This window comes from Poecilia reticulata, linkage group LG1 (genome assembly GCF_000633615.1).
Source record: "Poecilia reticulata strain Guanapo linkage group LG1, Guppy_female_1.0+MT, whole genome shotgun sequence".
Taxonomy (NCBI): Eukaryota; Metazoa; Chordata; class Actinopteri; order Cyprinodontiformes; family Poeciliidae; genus Poecilia; species Poecilia reticulata.
The window spans coordinates 9,710,878-9,731,364 of record NC_024331.1 but is presented as its reverse complement, the minus strand read 5'-3'; the positions used below and the strand labels follow the sequence as shown (position 1 = coordinate 9,731,364).

At 37.5% G+C, this 20,487-nt stretch overlaps 1 protein-coding gene across 1 annotated transcript in view; it reads left to right on the top strand.

The window, feature by feature from the left end:
- LOC103476998 (complement C3-like) overlaps window positions 1-18,666 on the top strand; it is a 25,612-nt gene extending 6,946 nt beyond the window's left edge. The window contains 29 exon segments of the mRNA XM_008430203.2: window positions 581-710; window positions 1,187-1,255; window positions 2,302-2,505; window positions 2,611-2,725; window positions 2,813-2,901; window positions 6,171-6,310; window positions 6,622-6,699; window positions 6,701-6,841; window positions 6,984-7,047; window positions 7,126-7,215; window positions 7,467-7,673; window positions 7,831-7,906; window positions 8,011-8,170; window positions 8,280-8,372; window positions 8,474-8,624; window positions 8,715-8,800; window positions 9,731-9,808; window positions 9,908-10,063; window positions 10,520-10,582; window positions 11,552-11,633; window positions 11,738-11,786; window positions 12,054-12,144; window positions 12,230-12,319; window positions 13,322-13,424; window positions 14,148-14,237; window positions 15,220-15,312; window positions 15,403-15,486; window positions 17,325-17,466; window positions 17,935-18,666. Of these exon segments, the coding sequence (XP_008428425.2) occupies window positions 581-710; window positions 1,187-1,255; window positions 2,302-2,505; window positions 2,611-2,725; window positions 2,813-2,901; window positions 6,171-6,310; window positions 6,622-6,699; window positions 6,701-6,841; window positions 6,984-7,047; window positions 7,126-7,215; window positions 7,467-7,673; window positions 7,831-7,906; window positions 8,011-8,170; window positions 8,280-8,372; window positions 8,474-8,624; window positions 8,715-8,800; window positions 9,731-9,808; window positions 9,908-10,063; window positions 10,520-10,582; window positions 11,552-11,633; window positions 11,738-11,786; window positions 12,054-12,144; window positions 12,230-12,319; window positions 13,322-13,424; window positions 14,148-14,237; window positions 15,220-15,312; window positions 15,403-15,486; window positions 17,325-17,466; window positions 17,935-18,079 (3,159 nt within the window). The 3' untranslated portion in view covers window positions 18,080-18,666.
- Window positions 18,667-20,487: the final 1,821 nt, after the last annotated feature.

Here is a 20,487-nt window from a genome sequence, read left to right as displayed (position 1 = left end):
TATCCAGAAACATATGTAGATTTAACTTTCAAATGGAATTTATGGAAAATGTAAAGTTCATATAACAATGATGTATTATGGAAATAGGTAAGTAGAAGTATGGAATAGTGATTTTTCTCTGCTGAAAATGATGGGCCAACTCGTCTCCAATGCAACATATTTATTTTTGCAAAGATGTTAAACAACCTCACAGAAAACAGCACATTACAGAAGCTACTCAGTGTGTGGTCTGTACATTGCTCCATAAAGTAGGGTTTTACAGTACATGTACTGTAAAACCCAATAATGAAACAGTTAAACTTAAATCATTTCTTATTATAACCAACTACATGCTTTTATAGACTAGTCTAAAATGGTCAACTTCACAAATCAACAGCTTTGTGAAGAAAAACAGGGTCACAACTTGGTGTTCCTAAGAAACATCGATCCTAAAGACACTTTAAATTTGGTTTTTGAAAATGTATAGAAGAAGCTGGCTTGTTTAATAAAAGGGTATCATCACAGGGCTAACAGCCAAACATGTTGCAAAATCATTAAGTGTAAATATTTTCAATATTTGAATAACTTCTCCTTTGCTCAGATTTGGGATGTGGTTGAGCAGTACGACACAGGCTGCAGTCCAGGTGGTGGGAACAATAGCAGGAATGTGTTCTATGATGCTGGACTGTTGTTTAAGACCAACACAGCTTTTGAGACACCCTACAGAACAGGTAGGTGTCATCATGGTCCTAAGGTGTTAGAGTAGAAACTAAAAATCCAAGTTGGCAACAAGCTTATTTTGTTCCCCGGTCTCCCTTCCTTTATATATGTGCTCATGTTTTTATTTTTTACTACAGACTCAGACTTTATATAGCTGTTTCTCTCATAGTTGAAGCACTTAAAGGAGCTATTAACAGCATAACATCTAAAAAAAAAAAAAAAGCTTTTATTTTCTAAAAGCAGTGTTTCAACTGTTAAAATGAGAAGATTTTTAAAATCAATGTGTTGAAAATAATTCGCAAGCAGCTTTAGAACAACTGTGCTTAGGCAAATGGCAATGTTAGATAAGTCATACGCATAACAAGATGTAGTTTTAGAGATGCTTTATTACTAAATCCTTGTTTTCAATGTATTATATTGCATACACTGTGCAGAATAGTTTTGTCCTTTTTTTTGTTTAACAGCAAATTTTATTTTGCAATTACAGATTTCAAATGTGAGTCTCATCACCGGCAGAAACGAGCTACCACCATTTCAGAAGTCATAAACGAGTTGGGTAAGTTGTAGCTATTATTCCCTCCTCATTTCAGGTCTACTGAAATTATGCTATGCATATGTTTTTTTTCGGTTTTAAATAATAGACAAACAGAAGAAAAAAGTATAAAATTTTGAAACTACACAGATAACGGCAACAACTTCCTCATCGAATTTGTAGACATGAAGACTTTTATTGAGGACCGGATGGTGCATGGTGCTTCTGCCATGCCTGCAAGGTCCATTGTCCCACTCATCAAGACCATACTGATTTGTGGTGTTACGTGTTAGGCAGGAGAGTGGGAGTCCCCCAGGGCGGTCCACAACTGGTGCCTCCTTGTTCCTGGTCAAGAGGGGATTGGGACTCACAACAGAGTGACCAACACTCCGGGTAGTCTGGGGGGATCTGGGTTAGCCAACCAAAGCAATCCTTCTGACAAAAGCTTAAGACACAGAGACTGGCAGTACCAGCCAGGATTGTAGGTGCCATGCGAGCCCCAGCAGGGCAACCAGTCTCCAAACCGCAAACCTCCAATGTCTGCCTGGGCAAAACCTAAGTTCCTCAACCCAACCACATCCATACTTACCTACCTAACTAACTGTCTTCCTTTCGAAAGATAAATCGATCGCTTAAAATTTCAAGTTATCTTTTGCAAATTTTATTCTCCATTTACATCTTTTGTAACCTTTTAAAATATATATTTCCCTTTTTCAATTACAATTTTAAACTTGCCAGTGCTTTGGATCGTTTTGGATGTCACTTTACGCAATGTCTCATCTATGATGACATAATGCATTAGTGTATCTGATTTAGTTTCTATTTGGGATGATGGATCAGACGATTAATTAGTAGAAGAAATGAGAGTCAGACCCAGTAGATTTTTGTCTCATTTGTGAACATCTGATTAAAGTTTGATCTTATCTAAATTATGGTGCACATTGATTGTCCTGTTATCATGAAAAACATGAAGCATTTTTTGTGTATTGTTGTGTTTCATTGTTTTGTTTTGTACATTTTATTATGTTTTCTCCATATTTTCTTCCCACTAAATCTCACTTTCCCAACAGTAAACACATATAATGAAACTGAAAAGTTGAAAAGAGAGTGCTGTCTGGATGGTATGAAAGACATCCCTGTTGCATACACATGTGAGAGGCGGAGCAATTACATTTTGGACGGCCCAGATTGTGTTACAGCTTTCTTGCACTGTTGTAATGAGATACAAAAAGAGCAAGCTAAGCGAAGAGAAGAAATACTTCATTTGGCCCGCAGTAAGTGGGAAAGGGTTTGGGTGGGTTTGTTTTAGTCGTAATATTGTTATATTATGCCCACAGCCTCTCAACAACCATTTTACCAGTGCTTATTTTTGTGATTAGGTGAGGTGGATGATTATTACATGAGTAACAAAATAACAACACGGAGCAAGTTCCCTGAAAGCTGGCTTTGGTATGATCTCACATTACCTGAATGCCCTGGGGAAGATCCAAACTGGTGAGAGAACCACCAAAAAACCATACGCAAGAACAGAAAAGATCCACATCAACATTTATTAAAGGGATTTATGTGTTTTTATTCCAGTGGCAGCAGAGTCTTTCAGAAAAAATATGCATTGCCTGACTCTATCACCACATGGCAGCTGACTGGAATTAGTTTGTCAAAAACTCACGGTGAGGACCTGAGCTGTTTTTTTTTCAATGTATATATATTTATTTTTTGCTTTTTTTGTCAGAACCTTAGTACATTTAAATATTTTATATGACTGAACTGGATTTGATCAATTTCGTTAATCTGTTTGTTTCAGCCAGGTTCAATATTAACAAAACAAGCCAAATTCTAGATGTTTCATTCTTATCACTGGATGCTGTAAATCTCCACATTTAATCTGTCCTTAATTTACTTTAAATCAGTTTGAATATTTTAATACCAATTTCAATGTGCATGTTGTTCTGTGGAATAATTCTGTGGTCAGCATAGAACCAAATTCACGTTTGAGCCTTAAAAAGTTTAGATACAAATTTGTTTTTGCGTAGGAAATTATAAAACCCAGGCTGCACAGTTGGTAGAGCTGTTGCCTTGCAGCAAGAAGGTTCTGGGTTCGATGCCCGGCCCCGGTCTTTCTGCATGGAGTTTGCATGTTCTTCCTGTGCATGCGTGGGTTTTCTCCAGGTACTCCGGTTTCCAGTGGTGGAAAGTAACGAAGTACAAGTACTTCGTTACTGTACTTAAGTACAGTTTTCGTGTATCTGTACTTTACTTAAGTAGATTTAATAATGGGGACTTTCTACTTTTACTCCACTACATTTTACAGTAAGTATCTGTACTTTCTACTTCACTACATTTCTACAAAACTGTCGCGTTACTCGTTACATCCAAGTCGCGTTGCTCCTTTCTTCCGTTAAAATGTGACGTTCAAGGACTTAAGGTGGCGCCGTAAAATCCGAGCAATAACGTGACTTACTGTCTGTTGTCACCCATCGGCTCCACCTTTACTCGCACGCGGAGCTCCAGACATGCGCAGTGGTTTCCTCTGAGCGGGAGGAGATGTTTGTCTATAATATAATAGCGCTGCATAAATTGATATGGCGACATGTAAAATCAGCAGCGCTTCGCTTTCACAGACGGTGGGGACTTTGTCCAACTTTTAGCGTCACTTGGAAGGAAAGCTTAAAGAAAGGTAAGATCTGTGCTAGCAAAGCTAGCTGTACTGAGACACATGTTGCATCTGATGAAAAAAAGTCGTCACTCATGCACTGAAGTATTGTGTGGAGGTGTTGACTGAGGTGTCGCATTTATGGGACAACGCTGTGACCAAAGTCTGCAATATAGTGATATGACATTCAGGAACGATCCGATTCTTCTGGACGGATCTTTACTAAGTCCTAAGGACTGAAGCCTCACGCCTCACTGAGAGCCGTTCTTTGTTCTTGTGTACACTGCGGTACACAGTGTGCGGTAGACATTCATTTAATCGCTGAATAAGTAAAAGTTGAATGTTGGACAGTGTTCATAGTTGAACGTTATTTACCGTTAATTGCGATGTTTCAGTTGTGGTTTCTGACATATGCAATATGGGCAACCGCCCAGGGCGTTAGTTTTCTAGGGATAGCAGGAGACCTCCACTGATTGTAGCACAGCGATGAAAGCAAAACAGAATGAAGTGAGTTTTAATTGATACTGGTTAAATATATTTCAGCTTTAATATCTAGGTGTTTTTATGGGAATGTGGATCTTTCAGATCAATCTGAAAACCAATTTTGATAGGTAAACTTAATGTTATTGTGTCATTTAGCGCGGGGCGCTGGTCTTGGGTTCGGTGGTCTTGACTACAACTCTGCTGCATGGCTCCTTGGTTGCATGTCCTCCACCCCGCCCGCACCTTCTTTACATCCCCTTTCAGTTAGATTTCTTTCTAAATAAATGTGACTAATGAAGTTCATGCTATGTTAGGACAGGAGACAAAATGTTTCCATCCCTGAAATTATGATTCATAGAATCACATATCTAAGWCTAAACTGTTACAGAGAATAAACACAATAAGAACATGTTTAATCTGTGGTAGTGTTAATTAAAATGGCACATTTCTGATGTATTAAAATTAAATACGATCGGCACACTTAATGATATTAGCGATTAGGTAATGCATTCAGCGAGTACTTTTACTTTTAATACTTAAGTATTTTTAAAAGCCAGGACTTTTTTACTTTTACTTAAGTAAAATGTTAATGTGGTACTTTGACTTTTACTTAAGTACATTTTTGACTGTGTATTTGTACTTTTACTTAAGTAAATTTTTTGAATACTTTCTCCACCACTGCCGGTTTCCTCCCACAGTCCAAAAACATGACTGTCAGGTTAATTGGCCTCTCCAAATTGCCCCTAGGTGTGAGTGCATGCTTGTTTGTCCTGTGTGTCTCTGTGTTGCCCTGCGACAGACTGGCGACCTGTCCAGGGTGACCCTGCCTCTCGCCCGAAACGTTAGCTGGAGATAGGCAYCAGCACCCCTTCCAACCCCACTAAGGGACAAGGGTGTAAGAAAATGGATGGATGGATGGAAATTATAAAACCCTACACAGGTTCGACACTTGAGGCTCCATAAAAAAGGGATGGAAAAAAATGGTCAAAAAAACACATAGGCAATGCTAATACATTAACACACAGCTGGAATCTACTAAAGCTTTTAAAGCAGTTAAGGCTTACCACTTACAGCAATAGTATGTAACTTTTAGTAAAAAGCATTTTAACATGTTTCACTATGTTGTGACAACAAAGTATGAGACAGATAATCTGAAAAAATTGCACTCCTCTGCCAAATACACTGTTATGTCAGAAACAGCTAATTATTGCCATGAGGAGGGTCTTACCGCTGTCAATCATCCTGGTGTGTCCCCCCCCCCCCCCCCCCCCCCCCCCCCCCCCCCCCCCCCCTTGCTCTCTGCTACGCTACTGCTGGCTCACCTCAACAGAGCCTGACTGCTCAGGCTAGTTAGCATGGCCACTGATGATGGTGGATTAACAGTTTTCCTGTAATTATAAGTTTTTCTTTGCCATTGGCACATTAAGCAGCAAATACACAATTTGCATGAATTGAAAGCTCTAAGAGACTCCTCCTGGCTTCTGGTTGTTTCTGACCAGGAGCAGTGCATCTCTGCAGATGGCTGCAGGACCACTGGGAGGATGAGAAGCTTGATTTTCTTTTTTATTATTATTATTCACAGATTATCTTTCTCATACCATCCTGTCACGACATAGTGAGATATGTAATAAATATGAAAAGAAAAAAAAACATAGTTGTTATAAAAGTTGCATAATGAAGCTTTAACTAAATATTTTATTCATGTGCTAAATTAATTCTTCAGTACAGGTTGCTGTACAATTTTCCATTCATATATTGTTTTTATCAGTTTTTTCCAAATTTGTCCTCCCTTCTGTTTTTAAGGTATCTGTGTGGCAGAGCCATTAGAGGTCATTGTTAAAAAACCTTTCTTCATTGACCTCAGGCTACCGTACTCTGCTGTCCATGGAGAACAACTTGAAATTAAAGCAATTTTACATAACTACCATGATGATCCCGTCAGTGTGAGTATGTCTTGAACTTTACAGCCTGAACACCTCTATTGTAGTCCGTGCTACAAAGGACACGGTGAAAAAATTTATGAACTGAACATCAAATATGTCATCAAAATACCTATTTGACAGGATAATCTTAGTTTATTTCAAAGATTATTTACAAAATATGAGCAACAAAACCATTGCAATTGCAATATACTGGACTGAAAACAACATTATATCTTTGTTGCTTTTGTTCTATTATTGTATTATCTATTATTTATTGTATCTATTTTTTGAGACCTCTCTCTTATCATTGGCTTCTTCTTGTCTCTTTTAAGGTACGTGTGGACCTCCTTGAAGAAAAAGATGTGTGTAGCGCAGCCTATAAGCGGCAAAGGTTTCGGCAGCTAGTTAAGAGTTGGGGCCCAAACTACACGTGCTGTGCCATTCATTATTATCCCAATGAAGGAAGGGGAAGTCAAAATTACGGTTAAAGCAGCTGTTACGGATTCAGATATAAACCTCTCAGACGGAATTGAGAAAAAATTACGGGTTGTGGTAAGTGAGAAAGACTAATGTGGTTTCTGAGTTTAGGATGCTTTATTAGAACTGTTTTTCTCAAATTATGAAGATGTTCTGTCTCTGAAGATTTTTGTTTTTTATTCACATTGTTGTTTGGATTACTTTACTATTTTTTCAGCCTAAAGGTGTATTGAAAAAATCCATTAAAAATGTACTACTTGCCCCTGCTGAGAAAGGTGTTGGTAAGTGTGTCCTCAAAATGAGAGCAATTTAAAAAATCTACCACATTTCTCTAATTGAATAAATGTTTCTTTTATTAGGTGGTAGACAAGACGAAACTATAAATAGTGGGATTTCTCAAACAGAGCTCGTTCCAGACACACCTTTGAATACACACATCTTTGTCACAGGTAAGACACCGTAAACAGAAAGTATTTACACAGTATTTAAGCACAAAGTGATCCACMTGGGATAACAGTATTTTTACATTGAAATATGAGCAAAACATTTTTATTATTGGTTTACCTGCAAAGCTCATACTCCACCTTTGTCTGAGCCACCTGCAGTGTGTGCTTACTGCTTTTAGGAGGGCAGGTCAGCTTAATTTTATTTTATTTCTAAATAATTTAAGAATGTTTGTGTACCTCTCCTGCTCACAAAGGACGGGAACAGATGAGTTCACTATTGGAGAATGCTATTAGTGGAAAATCCATGGGAACACTGATCAAAGCACCTGGAGGCTGTGGAGAGCAGAACATGATCTCCATGACCCTGCCGGTCATTGCTACGTTGTATCTAGACAAAACCAACCAATGGGAAGCTGTAGGCTTTCAGAAACGAGCGGAAGCTCTCCAACACATCAAAACTGGTATGCTCATTAATTATTTCTTTCTGTGAACATCAGAATGAAGAAATATGCAGACATTTGAGCCATCACTTACCCACTAAGAGTGACTTTGTAGATTTAATAGCTGATTAAGATTTAATACCTGCCATCAAATATTTAACATTTTTCTTTTATGCAGGTTACAAAAATGAATTTGCTTACCGTAAAAACGATGGCGGATTTGCTGTATTTCCTGATCGTCCAAGTGGCACTTGGTAAGGAACCTGTTTGTATAACTCACAAATGTTTGCAATTATTGGTTTTGTACTTATTGGTTTTGAATATAAAATAAACCTGCTGTGTTCTTGACACTTTTTAGGTTGACTGCCTATGTTGCCAAGGTCTTTGCTATTGCCCGTGGTCTTGTGGAAGTGGACAAAAATGTCATCTGCGAGGCTATTCAATTTCTTATTGTCAAAGCAAAGAACCCTGCTGGAATATATAGGGAGGTTGGAGATATGATTCATTTTGAAATGATTGTAAGCTTTTTGATTTAGTTAAAGTAGTCCTTAAATCTTGTTTGAAGCAAAAACCAGAGAAATCAATCAAATTAATGCATATCTATATTATACTTGTCCACATCTGTAGGGTGATGTGGCTGGTAGAGATTCACATGCCTCCATGACGGCTTTTTGCCTGATTGCCATGCAAGAGTCCCGATCAATATGTTCTGACATTCAAGTAGGTACCTCACCACAATTATTTATAGCACAATATGGCAATGCAATCAAGAAACTAAGGCTAAAAGTACAACATCACATTTTATTCTATCTTTTTTGCAGCATCTGAATGACTATATTTACCAATCAGTAACTTACCTGGAACAACATCTTCCCCAACTAACCAACCCCTATGCTGTTGCAATAACATCATATGCTTTGGCGAACGAAAACAAGCTGAACAAAGATATTCTCTACCAGTATGCTGCTCCAGGTAGTGCTGACTAAGCATCTGCTTATTTCATGATAATTATTTATCAAGTATGGTGTAATGACTTGGGCTTTTTGGGTATTTCTTTCATAGACAAATCCCACTGGCCTTCATCCACAACCCATGAAAACACACTGGAAGCGACTGCATATGCTCTCCTTGCCCTTGTCAACAACAGGGTGAGCACATCTTTACAGTGACATACGCCAGAGTGTTTGCAGAAAAGTTATGACCGACGTGACTCATGAGAAAACTCAGGAGAGGGGTTTATTACAGAGGTTGCCAAACTGTGGGGCGTGCCCCCAAGAGGTGGGGGGATGCCGTGCCATTGCAGGGGTGCAGGAAACAAAAACAAAATGTTGAACGTTGTATGTGCTGGGGGGGAGGAGATGGGTTTGAGTGGTTGGAAGAGTACAACAGGGGCGGGGGCGGAGGGGGCAGGAGAAAAAGTTTGGGGACCACTGGTTTATGAAACAAGAAACAGGAGTGAACTCTGGAGTTGTAATGCTTGGTTTGTGTTGAATGGAGAAGAAGAGGCGGCAGACTCTCTAAGATAGCCAAAAACTCACAACCACACTGGTACACTGAATTACACAGTGTTTGTCCTTTAATAAGCATACTCTTCATCAACCTTACATCGCCCAGTTGAACGGCTGCTATATAATCAAACTGTAGCATGTTTCTCCCACTCTGTGGAGACATACAGAGATTATAAAGGAATGAATATGAAAATATTACAAACATTATATATACATTATATACATAGAATATAAAAGAAACTTAGAATCCATAACCAAATTAAAGCTAAAAGGTTACAAAACTACCCTTATTTCTATAAAGGTGGACAATTTAAGTTTTTTCATTTATTGGTTAGTAATTTTGTTTGTGGGGCCTGGGGGTGATAAACTTGAGTTGCTAAAACTATTTGCTTATTATCTTCCTGTGTGACCCTAGAGCTTTAGTAACTTTATTACTGAGGCCATCGCTCTTTCGGTCATGTAGTGGTTGTAATATGCAATACAGTAAAATAGAGTTATTTTAAGTTATCGAAGGACACTGAGGTTTTTTTTTATTTTAAAACATTAAAGTCTTTTGTCTTTTATCCAAAGTCCTTTACAGAGGCAAAACCTATCGTAAGATGGCTCAGCCAACAGCAAAAGTCTGAAGGAGGCTATGGATCAACGCAGGTAACACTGAAGTTTTCCCCATTCAACTTAAATATCTGTATTGAGTCTGGTTTGTTAGCATGGTGGTCATCTGTTGGTAACATGGTCCTGATCCTCCAGGCCACAATTATGGTATACCAGGCTGTAGCAGAGTACTGGGCAAACGCTGAAGAACCTAAATATGATCTGAATGTGGACATTACCTTACCAGGCAGGACAAATCTTCTCAAGTATAATTTCTTCCAAGGAAGTCATTATGCAACAAAATCCGACAAGGTAGGAATATGTTCATATTTTCAAGTATATGTTTGTGTATCACAGTGCTGGGGAGAAATCTTGGCCCATTCCTTTTGACAACATTGTAAAACAAAATGAACTGAAACAAACATATGTTTTTGCACAACTGATTTGCTCCCTTTCTATGAGATTATGTCCCTTCTGTGATTTTTAGGATCGCTAAGAGTGTTTGGATTTCTTGGTGTTTAGTAAATGCATGGTTTATGTATCACCTGAAAATGGCAGCTCGACTCAATTCATTTGCTTGTTACATGGAAAAAACAAGAAGTTCAGCAGTGAACAGTCATTCAATGAATTGTGCTTCAGCAGCTAAAACCAAATCTTCAGTTATGACATGTATTTCAGTATAAAGCCGTTGCTTTCTAAACGTTTTAATGATTACCAGCATTGCAATGGGATGTATTTAATGTTAACTATTATTTGCCCATTTTACAGTTTCCAGGCATAAACAAGAATGTAAAAGTTACAGCCACAGGAACAGGGGAAGCTACTTTAAAGGTAAACGTGAAGTTGGTCCAGTTCTATTTTTAATTATTCAAATGTTCTTCTGAATACGTAGACGGCATAAGAGGGCGTTTTAAGAGGAAAACAGATCTGACCTTCTATTAGTGTCTGGGATATTTTCTTTGCACACTTTTTGCCCCTTAATCAAATAATAGCTCTAGCTGACCATGCACACCCATTTTTGGTCACAGAATACATATATCCTGATTACTATGCTTTCTTGAACAAGATAATGGGTTCACTCTTTTTCAGCAGGCTCTCTAGTTCTTAATTCAACAGGGCACATAAGGAATGTAGGATGTAAATCAGCAGCAAATGCATGATTAGTTTCAACGCAAACCAAAATACCTGAGTAATACTTCTGAAACTGTGTTGAATTTATGTCAGGAGGAACTGGGGCAGTTTTGAAGGCAAAAACAAGTCCAACTCTGTATGAGAGCGTTGTAACTCAGAAAGTAGCCAGTGAGTGTCCCAAGTTATGCTATACAGAGTTTAATTATTCGGATTAAATTAGTGAAAAATGACATCTTCAGTGATATTCTATTTTTAACATTTTATTGAGATACAACTGTATTCACATCTAACTGAATATGTAAACAATTTTTGCTTGAAGGCTTTGAAATGCCACCACATTTTACTCAATTGATTTTCTAAACACACATGCACCCACGCACCAGTCGACCAGTTTTAAAGTGCCCGAGATAAAACATATCACCACACGGGATATTGTTGTTGCTGAATCAAAACCATGGAGGAATTCACTAACTTGGATTTATTCAAATACTGAAACATTTATATTGTTCTGCTTTTAAAGAGCTTTTGACTTCTGAAGCTTATGATATATTACATAGGTAACTATATATAACAACATGTCAAGAAAACAGACGTAACCTAATGACAATATTTATTAATTGTTTATTTGTCATTTACCTAAACTTATTTTAAAAATAATGTGTCCTATAGATGGTATCATTCTATTATGCAATGCCTAAAGAAGATGTAAATGACTGCACAACGTTCAACCTGACTGTGGAGCTTACAGCAGGTACATTATTTACGCTTAATTTTCTGGTTTTGGGGCGTTTTGAGTTGTCTATATTGTTTTGAGAGCAAATCAATATTTACTGTACACCATATTTACTCTTTCAGAACCGAGCAATGATGAGAAGAGCTCATACAGGCTGACGCTAGAATTTTTGTGAGTAGAACCTGAAACCGTTGCTAACCCGGGTTAAAATCATGCTTATATCATAAACTCTGACGTCGCATTTGTTCGTTGTCTGTTATCTCTAAAAGCACTTTTTCAAAATGTCCCTGGATGGATTTGTATTTTTTTTGTACAAGAGTAATGAACGCTGTTTGATTTTTAAAATCATGTTCATTTCAGGATGCTATCCAGAGACGTAGATGTTATTTTTCTGAAAAAAAGTTTAAAGTGGTGTGTTTTTATTTTTCACTTATGCAGCTTTAAGAGCAGAGAACGCAATGCAACAATGTCTATTTTGGATATTGGTTTGCCAACTGGGTTCAATTTTGATAAAGAAGACCTGGACAAAGTATGAGCTTATATGCACACAAACATAGTCATGGTATTTTACAGTTAATTTATTTCTTTTCATGATGTAATCTTTGTGTGTATAGATGTCAAAAGGACCCTCACGGCTTTTTTCAAAGTATGAGTTTGACAAAATTTTGACAGATAAAGGCTCACTGATCATTTACCTCGACAAGGTAAGTTACACTTTTGTCTTTTACTTTGTATAAGAGAGTGGTTAAACAAAATTTTGAAGATTGAACTAGCACTAGTTGTCTATAATCTCACCTAATTTATCACACACTTTCTTATGGTTCCCTGAATCTTGACATGCCAAAGAACACATTTTATCTGGGCATAAACTTGAGGAAGAGAATAACAATTCCAGAAGGCATCAAGTCTTGTCACATATGACATATTTGCTTCAGCTACGATTCACCCTTGTTTTTCATTGTGCATGTGTGTTGGGATGCAGGGAGTATAATTAACAGAATTGCACTGCATCAGGACAGAAAGTCACTTTTGTTGATTTTTTTTATTCTATAATTTCTGGCTGACCACTAGGGGATGATAGTTGGCAATGCTTTATACTTAATCTATGAGTACCAGCAAATGGTCAACAAACATATATAAATTATGCAGACTAACAGCCACCTCAAGGAACTCAGATGGATAAATTTCACTTGATAAAACATCTGAATATCACAGCATTGCATAAAAATGATATTATTATTTAATTCAAATGTGCGGTACTGTACTGTGTCTCCAATCCTTATCGTTGTGATATGGAAATTTTTTAGCATGCAACCAAAAATGTGAAGCTGTCTGCCTCACGTCAAATATGTCATTTGTCATTTAACTATTATGAGCAACATTTTCCAGTTTGGCAAATGTAGCTCAAAGGTTTTTGCTAACATTGTTATCCAGTTTACAGAGCTTTTCATAAAGATGCCTGCACAGAGTTTAGGATGTTTGCAGTAGAGTCTGTTGAAAGTAGTTCAAAAAGAGACTTAAGGAGAGACTCAAAAGAGACAAAAAGAGACTCACATTAAGGAGAAATTTTCAACAAAACCTTAATTGCCCAAAATGGGATTCTTGTTGGACAAAAGGGCAAATCCTACATGGTTATATTAATTCCTCTTGCATTTATCATGAATTTAACTCCACAGCTTTATCTTTGTTGGCTAAATCCTCCACAGGTTTCTAACACACAGCCGGAGATGATCTCTTTCAGGATCCATCAGGAGGTCAAAGTGGGCATGTTGCAGCCAGCTGCTGTGTCTATCTATGAATACTATGACAGTGAGTCCCCAAGACATAGAAACATATGCAGACACTCATGTCTGTGTGCCTTTTCTAAACAGCAGTTAAATTGTGTTTCAGTATCATAATATCTTAGCTAAGTTTCTCGTTGTCATTGCTAACCCAACAGCAATGACAAGTTGCTCTTGGGTTAGCAAAGACCTAACAGCTAAATGACCCAACATTTAGCTGTTGGGTCATTTAGCTGTTGCATTTATGTTCACTTTTTATTAAAGTTTTTTTTTTCTCTCCCTCTGGCACCAACTATGGAAATTTTCTGGAGGCACAATGATGTTTGCATAATAATTTGTCTTTTTAGTTTAAATGAAAGGTAAGACAGGTTCAGTGTGAAGCTTCTGTCATTCAGACAAAAAGTGATTCATTATTGTGCAAAATGTTCTTTGTTGTTTTTTTCTTTATAACCTGAAACGTAAATTTAAGAAATATGGATATTTTTGATAGAAAAATAAATCTTGGTCATACAGGTAAATTTTAACTTCAACATGACCTCTCCAAAACTATTCATTTGCTCACAGGACGGGACCAGAGGAATATTCAACTCAGAAATATTTTAGTTATCCCAAATGAAAATTAAATGTAACTCATCCTATCCAAATATAGTGTAATGACTGTAGTCTAACAATCATTTAACTATAGGACAGTCTAATTATTGTCTTAACATGCTGACAACTCAATGTGTGTTTGATTTCTTTTTTTTTTTAGGGAAACCTTGTAAGAAATTCTACCGCCCTGGGCGGGAAACTGGAGAGCTGCTGAAGCTTTGTCGCGGTCAAGAGTGTGCATGTGCTGAAGGTAACCAAGCTGCATGTCGAAAGATTCTCCTGTGTTTCTTTAGTTCGAGTCAGAAAAGCAACATTAACAGACAGTCAGAAATCACAAACACAGAAATCTGAATGTAATTCTGTTTATTTGAAGGGTGTTAGGGTTGATGACCAAAATTCCCTTTAAACATCTTTTATGGAGACTAAGTTTCAACAAGAGTGCATTTTATAAATGGAAAAAACAAGAAAATCAATATTGATAAAAAACATTTTTTATTTCCTACATTGTCTCTCTTGTGCGTAAAAGAAAAGGAATCCTTTCAGTTTTTTCTGGTTATCTTTCTTCAAAGTAAAGATGCAATAGATTAGGAGCTACACTTCCATAAAAAAAATAAAATGTTTCTACTTTTATCTATTATATTTTACATTTTGTCAAAAATAAAGGAAGATGTTTATTTATGTCCTGTTGTCCCAGGAAAGATCATTTGTTTGTTTTGAACAATAAAGGACAACACATTCCTAAAAAAAAACAAAAAACATTGAGTGATCCATAAGCCTTTCCTAGCCCAAACTAGAAGTATATGAATGTATTATATTTTAAGATTTAAATGTGGCTGGCAATGACAAAACCAAGATAACTGTTACCTTAAGTTGTTGAAAAACTGCTTTATATATCAAATACAAATGAAAAGAAACTTGACTTTGTATCATAGCCGAATCTGATGCCTTGAACTTGGCCTCTGTCTCTTCAAACTGTGTAAGTATATATCTGGTTACTTACAAAATGTAAAACTAAATAATGAAGGTTTTTGCGCCCCACACTTATTATCAGAAAGATCTCTGGCTTTTAAATCTTAATCATTTCAGACTAGCTAAAGCTTTTTCAAAAGTGTCAAATATATAACTTGCAATGAACAGAAAGCATCAAGAACAACAGATACGCAAATACCTATGCAATACTGAAGGGTTTTTATCATTCAAGATGTGTGATAATTTTAGGTTTTTTCTTCCAGAGAACTGCAGCATGCAGAAAAAGGAGAAAATCGGCAATGATGAGCGTACTGCAAAGGCTTGTGAAGTTTCATTAATGCACAAAATAGACTTTGGTAAGAGTGAGTGAATGAATGTTTGCGTGAGTTAAGAGTGAGTGAGCACCAGCTCAAGCTAAGCTAACAGTTTTCCCATTTTTTCCCCAGTGTATAAAGCAAGAGTGGAAGACTTTGTTAATTCTTGGTCCACTGACATTTATACTGTACGAATAGTGGAAGTAATCAAGGAAGGTAGGTGAATGAAGATGATATTTGTGTGTTCATTTTCATTATATTTAGAATGTCCTTAAACATGTATTGTACATAGTTTCTTCTTCACATTGTGTTAGATTCATGTAGTTGTTGGCCACGCAAAGTGCTTTCATACTCATAACAATAATACTTGTAATTTACACTTCTCTTTGTTGACTAAAGTGTCTTTTGAATAAGGAGATCATGACTAATCACTGTTTTCCTGCGGTTTACATTTGGAACAACAAGGACCCATTTTTCTTGACAATTCCAGTGTTAAGAAATGAAATATTATTTAACCTTCTTGCTCGTTCTGTATTCTCGTCCAGGTCCAGAATCCACTTGTGCAATAGTGAAACCATTTACAACACAAAGATGAGCCAAACAAAGCATCGCAGCTCAAATACAATTAAACATTTAATAAACATTGCAGAACATAAAACTGACACAATGCATCGTAGAAAAGACAAAGCGATCAACACACATAATTACCTGCCAAAAACAATCTGCTTGAACAAAGGAAAAATTGCAAAGCAGGGCGCCGGCCGGGTCTACAGGAACCCTCTCGCCTTCTCTCTCTCTCTGCTATCCTAACCATAGACATGACTCAAAACCATTAGCTTATATGTAAAACAGGGGTGTGCCTCTAGCGGAGGAAGATTTACAAGCGACTGTCTTGGGGACAAGCCATTTTACTGCTCGTTAGAAATCCATCCATCCATCCATCATCCATTTTCTTACACCCTTGTCCCTCAGTGGGGTCGGGAGGGTTGCTGGTGCCTATCTCCAGCTAGCGTTCCGGGCGAAAGGCGGGGTCACCTGGACAGGTCGCCAGTCTGTCGCAGGGCAACACAGAGACACACAGGACACACAACCACACACACTCACACCTAGAGGCAATTTRGAGAGRCCAMTTAACCTGACAGTCATGTTTTTGGACTGTGGGAGGAAACCGGAGTACCCGGAGAAAACCCACGCATGCATAGGGAGAACATGCAAACTCCATGCAGAAAGACCGGGGCCGGGAATTCTTGCTGCAAGGCAACAGCTCTACCAACTGCGCCACTGTGCAGCCCCGCTTGTTAGAATCAGTCTTTATCTATACCCAGAGAGAAACCTTGCATCAATAAGACATATTTATTATCCTCCTTTTTTTAGAGTTTGGGTCACAGAGAGGCTGAGGGCAATAATTTAGCCCTGCAGATATGAGTTCGCACACAAACCAAGATTGTTTTAAAATCTAAAAAAAATCTACAGACTGAGTTATTTTAATTCAACTGATGGTGTTATGTTTTTAAAAGAAGGTTAGTTTTCAAACTCAGATAATTAAGCTAATAATTCCAACACTAGGAAACATAACATCCATGTGTTTTCATCTGAATTCAAAAGCAGCTGCAAGAAAACAAAAATTCATCTAAACCTTTGCATATGTACGGTCAGAGTAAGAAATCACTGACAAGTGTGTAACAATTTGAACTGTTACAAGCACAGATGGAAGAGGGAAGTTTACCAAAGTTTAGCTCATTCTTACATCCTGACCAGATCTAAAGCAGACATGGTGAACGTATCTAAACACTCAGAATAAAGTACTGTAATATTAACAGTTTTAAAAAAGAGCAGTTTGGAGGCCATTTTGACAATAAAATGAATGGAAATGGATTTTTCTGCTAAAATCTGGGACTTGTATTTAAAATCTTAGTAAAGCAAATAGGATTCAACTTTGAGAATCAATCGTTGGAGTGACTGGAGAATAGATCTGTATTTTAGCAAGTTCCCATTCATTTCATGATTATACTTTTAACATCTATTGTCTTCTTGGGCAATCATTTTACCCGCAGGAACAGATGAGCAGGCAGAAGGTAAACTTCGTAAGTTCCTCGGCTATCGTCACTGCAGAGCAGCTCTAGATCTGACTCCAGGCCAAACCTACCTGATCATGGGCTCATCCAAAGACATTCGTATCGACAACCAAAACCGACAGTGAGTTTGTTCCCTTGCATATCTCTGTGAACCTGGGCCATGCAAATTTAAATATCATTTATTGATCTAATTCACCTGTCAAGAAAAGTTATTTTTACTCAGTAGCAACAGTAAGAAAAAGGACGAAGACAGTGAAAACACTTATTGTTTTCCGATAATAACTGAGTCATAAAGCTGGTATGTTCAGACCAAAAACATGCTTTTTAATTATCAGATGCATTTAATGCTGTTACAGTCAGCTCAGAAACGGAATATAATGATGTATCTCTCTGAAAATTACCAGACAGGCAAGATTTGCACAGTAAGCTGTCTATTAACAAAACATTTTGCTTAAATGTGGTAATCCTGAAGCTCTGTTTTTGCACAAGACAATATTACTTAGAAATCTGTCTCACTGCATTTGCTGAGTTACTGTAATAAACCTTTCTTCTGATAATGGCTGTGTAATTTTGGCTTTGCTCTGCTCAGATATCAGTATGTGTTTGATGAGAAAACCTGGATTGAGTACTGGCCCCGTGCAGAAGAATGCCAGGTGGAGAAATACCGCCCTACCTGCTTGGGCTTCGAAGAATTGGTTGATCAGCTCCAAGTCTTTGGATGTCAGACGAAATGATACAGTAAATATAATTCTACTCTGATATTCTGAGATAACATATAATTTTGTGATATTTTCCCTTGTGAAATGTAAGAATGTTGATTTCAGCTACTGCACTTCATATAAAATGCCTTGTAAAGGAAGCTTCTTAATTTCTGGTTTTGTGTCAAACTGTTGATTTCCATGTCACTCTGTTGCCCTTTCCTTTGCCAAGAATGAAAATGTGTTTTGAAATATTTGTCACAACTTGTCAAAACATGATTTCTCTAGCATTAAATTGAATATATTTGGTAACTGCTATACTGTATATCAAATTAATCACGTAGTGTGCCTTGAAACTGTGATTGACTGTATTTACAAGGAAACATTTCTGACAACATTGATCATTGATAGGCAGAATAAACCATAGTAATTGTTTATAAGTAAATAAATGAAGACATCAGTTAATAATAAAGACAAGTTGCATTTTGAAACATGCTTTTATCTGAAATTGAAATGACTTACATCACCCATTTGTATGCATGCTTTGAAAGGAAATGAATGACTTGGAATGTTGTTGAAATATCTGATGTACTATTATGGCATAACTGGAATAAATGACCAACTAAAAGATGTGTTTCTGTCAAGATGATTGAAAAGTGTGAACCAGCTGCTGGGGGTTAGGGTTAGGTTTGTGAACGGACACAACAACACAACAAATTAGCCAGACAGTCACAGTGACGAGGCCTCAATCTTTGTTGTGTTGCATCTTTGGTATTCACCTTAGAGTCATATGTTACAGTAAAACTGGTAGAAAATTCAGTTGCATGACCTTCAAATATTTGTACAACGAGTGCATGGGTGGGTGGATGTGTGTGAGTTTGCGTGGGTAGGTGAGTGCATGCAGGTAAGTCTGTTTGCGTTGAGTGGGTGGATGTTTGGCAATGTGTCCCCAGGGCCTTGGTTCAGCCAGCAGGATTAACAAACTGAGGAAAAAGCGTATACTCTGAGTTAACCTACTCGGCTCTCTTGTACTCAGATCTTTTGGTTTCACACAGGTTTATATACAATTAAAAGATGATTCATGTTTCCTAATTAACAAATTTATGATTATCCAATTTAAAAGTATTGCCAAATATGACGCAAAAGGTATAAATACTGAGATGCCACAAATTTAGCAATGTTTTTCTGTTATTGGAGCATCAATAGCTCTGCAGTAACTTTTCTGATGGAGCGATCAGCTACCATGAGCCCATCCTACTTCCTAATCAGTTAGACTCATGTGGTCATCCTGCTGCAAGCAGCCTGCAGCCAGAGCAGAGACCAGACAGATTCCTCCCCGGGTCCAGATTTCAAATTGAAAAAAAAAAGAAAACTGGAAAAACATGATCGATTTATACAGCTTATTATCTGTGAAAAAAGTTGATGTGTGCTATAGTTACAATTTAAGTAGCTGCAAGGTGGACATTGGACCTTTAAATGTTTTTTGTGGGGGTTTTTTTGTTCCTTTAATTATAGTAGGCTTGTTGATGAGGTTCTTTGCCAGGAATTGACTGAGCAAAGAAGGGTAAATCAGCACATGAGTCTGAATCTCAATTATGTGGAAAATTAGGGTGAAAAGTGATTTTTTTTTTTTTTTTTAAAAAGACAAGATGTAATGTCAAAAAAATATTTTTTTTTCTTAAGGAACTTTGAGACAAGAACTCTATATTAAAGTTGGTAATGAGAGAGGGAGAAAACGTGGGGGGAAAATGTAAACGAACTGCAACTCAAACCTGTGACTGACTAGAGCAGTGTTTCCCAACCCTGGTCCTCAAGGCACACTGACCTTTTATGTTTTAGATGTTCCCCTGCTTCAACACACCCCATTCAGATGATTGCAATTCAGCAAAACCCTGTTAATCAGCCATCAATTGCAATAATGTGTGCTGATGATGCAGGGGAGCATCCAAAACATGCAGGTCAGTGTGCCATGAGGACCAGGGTTGGGAAACACTGGACTAGAGGACCGAGGCCGTTATTGCATTTTTTTGTGTGTCTTAAGCACTAATGACATCTGCAAACACTGATGGACGACAAAATTGCTTCTCTTGGCCCACTGGGGGTTGATTTTGGTTTCAATAAATGATTTGATGGCACTCTGGAAAGCACTATGGTTGTGTGCAAGCTGTGCAAAAAGGAGTTAGCCTATAAAAGGAGCTATTCAAGCCTAAAATACCAAATAAATGCCAAACATGTTGCAGCAACGCAGACCAGTTTAAAATGGCTTCCACGCCACCGAACCTCGGATACACGCACGCTAATGTTAGCGACCACAGTTCACGTTTAGCTACATGAATGATCAGGGTTTCCTGAAACACTTGACAGTTGAATTTCTATAACAGCATTTTGCACCAATCTGATGGTAGAATAATCTATAGTATAAATAAATAATTTCCTTGGTGTGC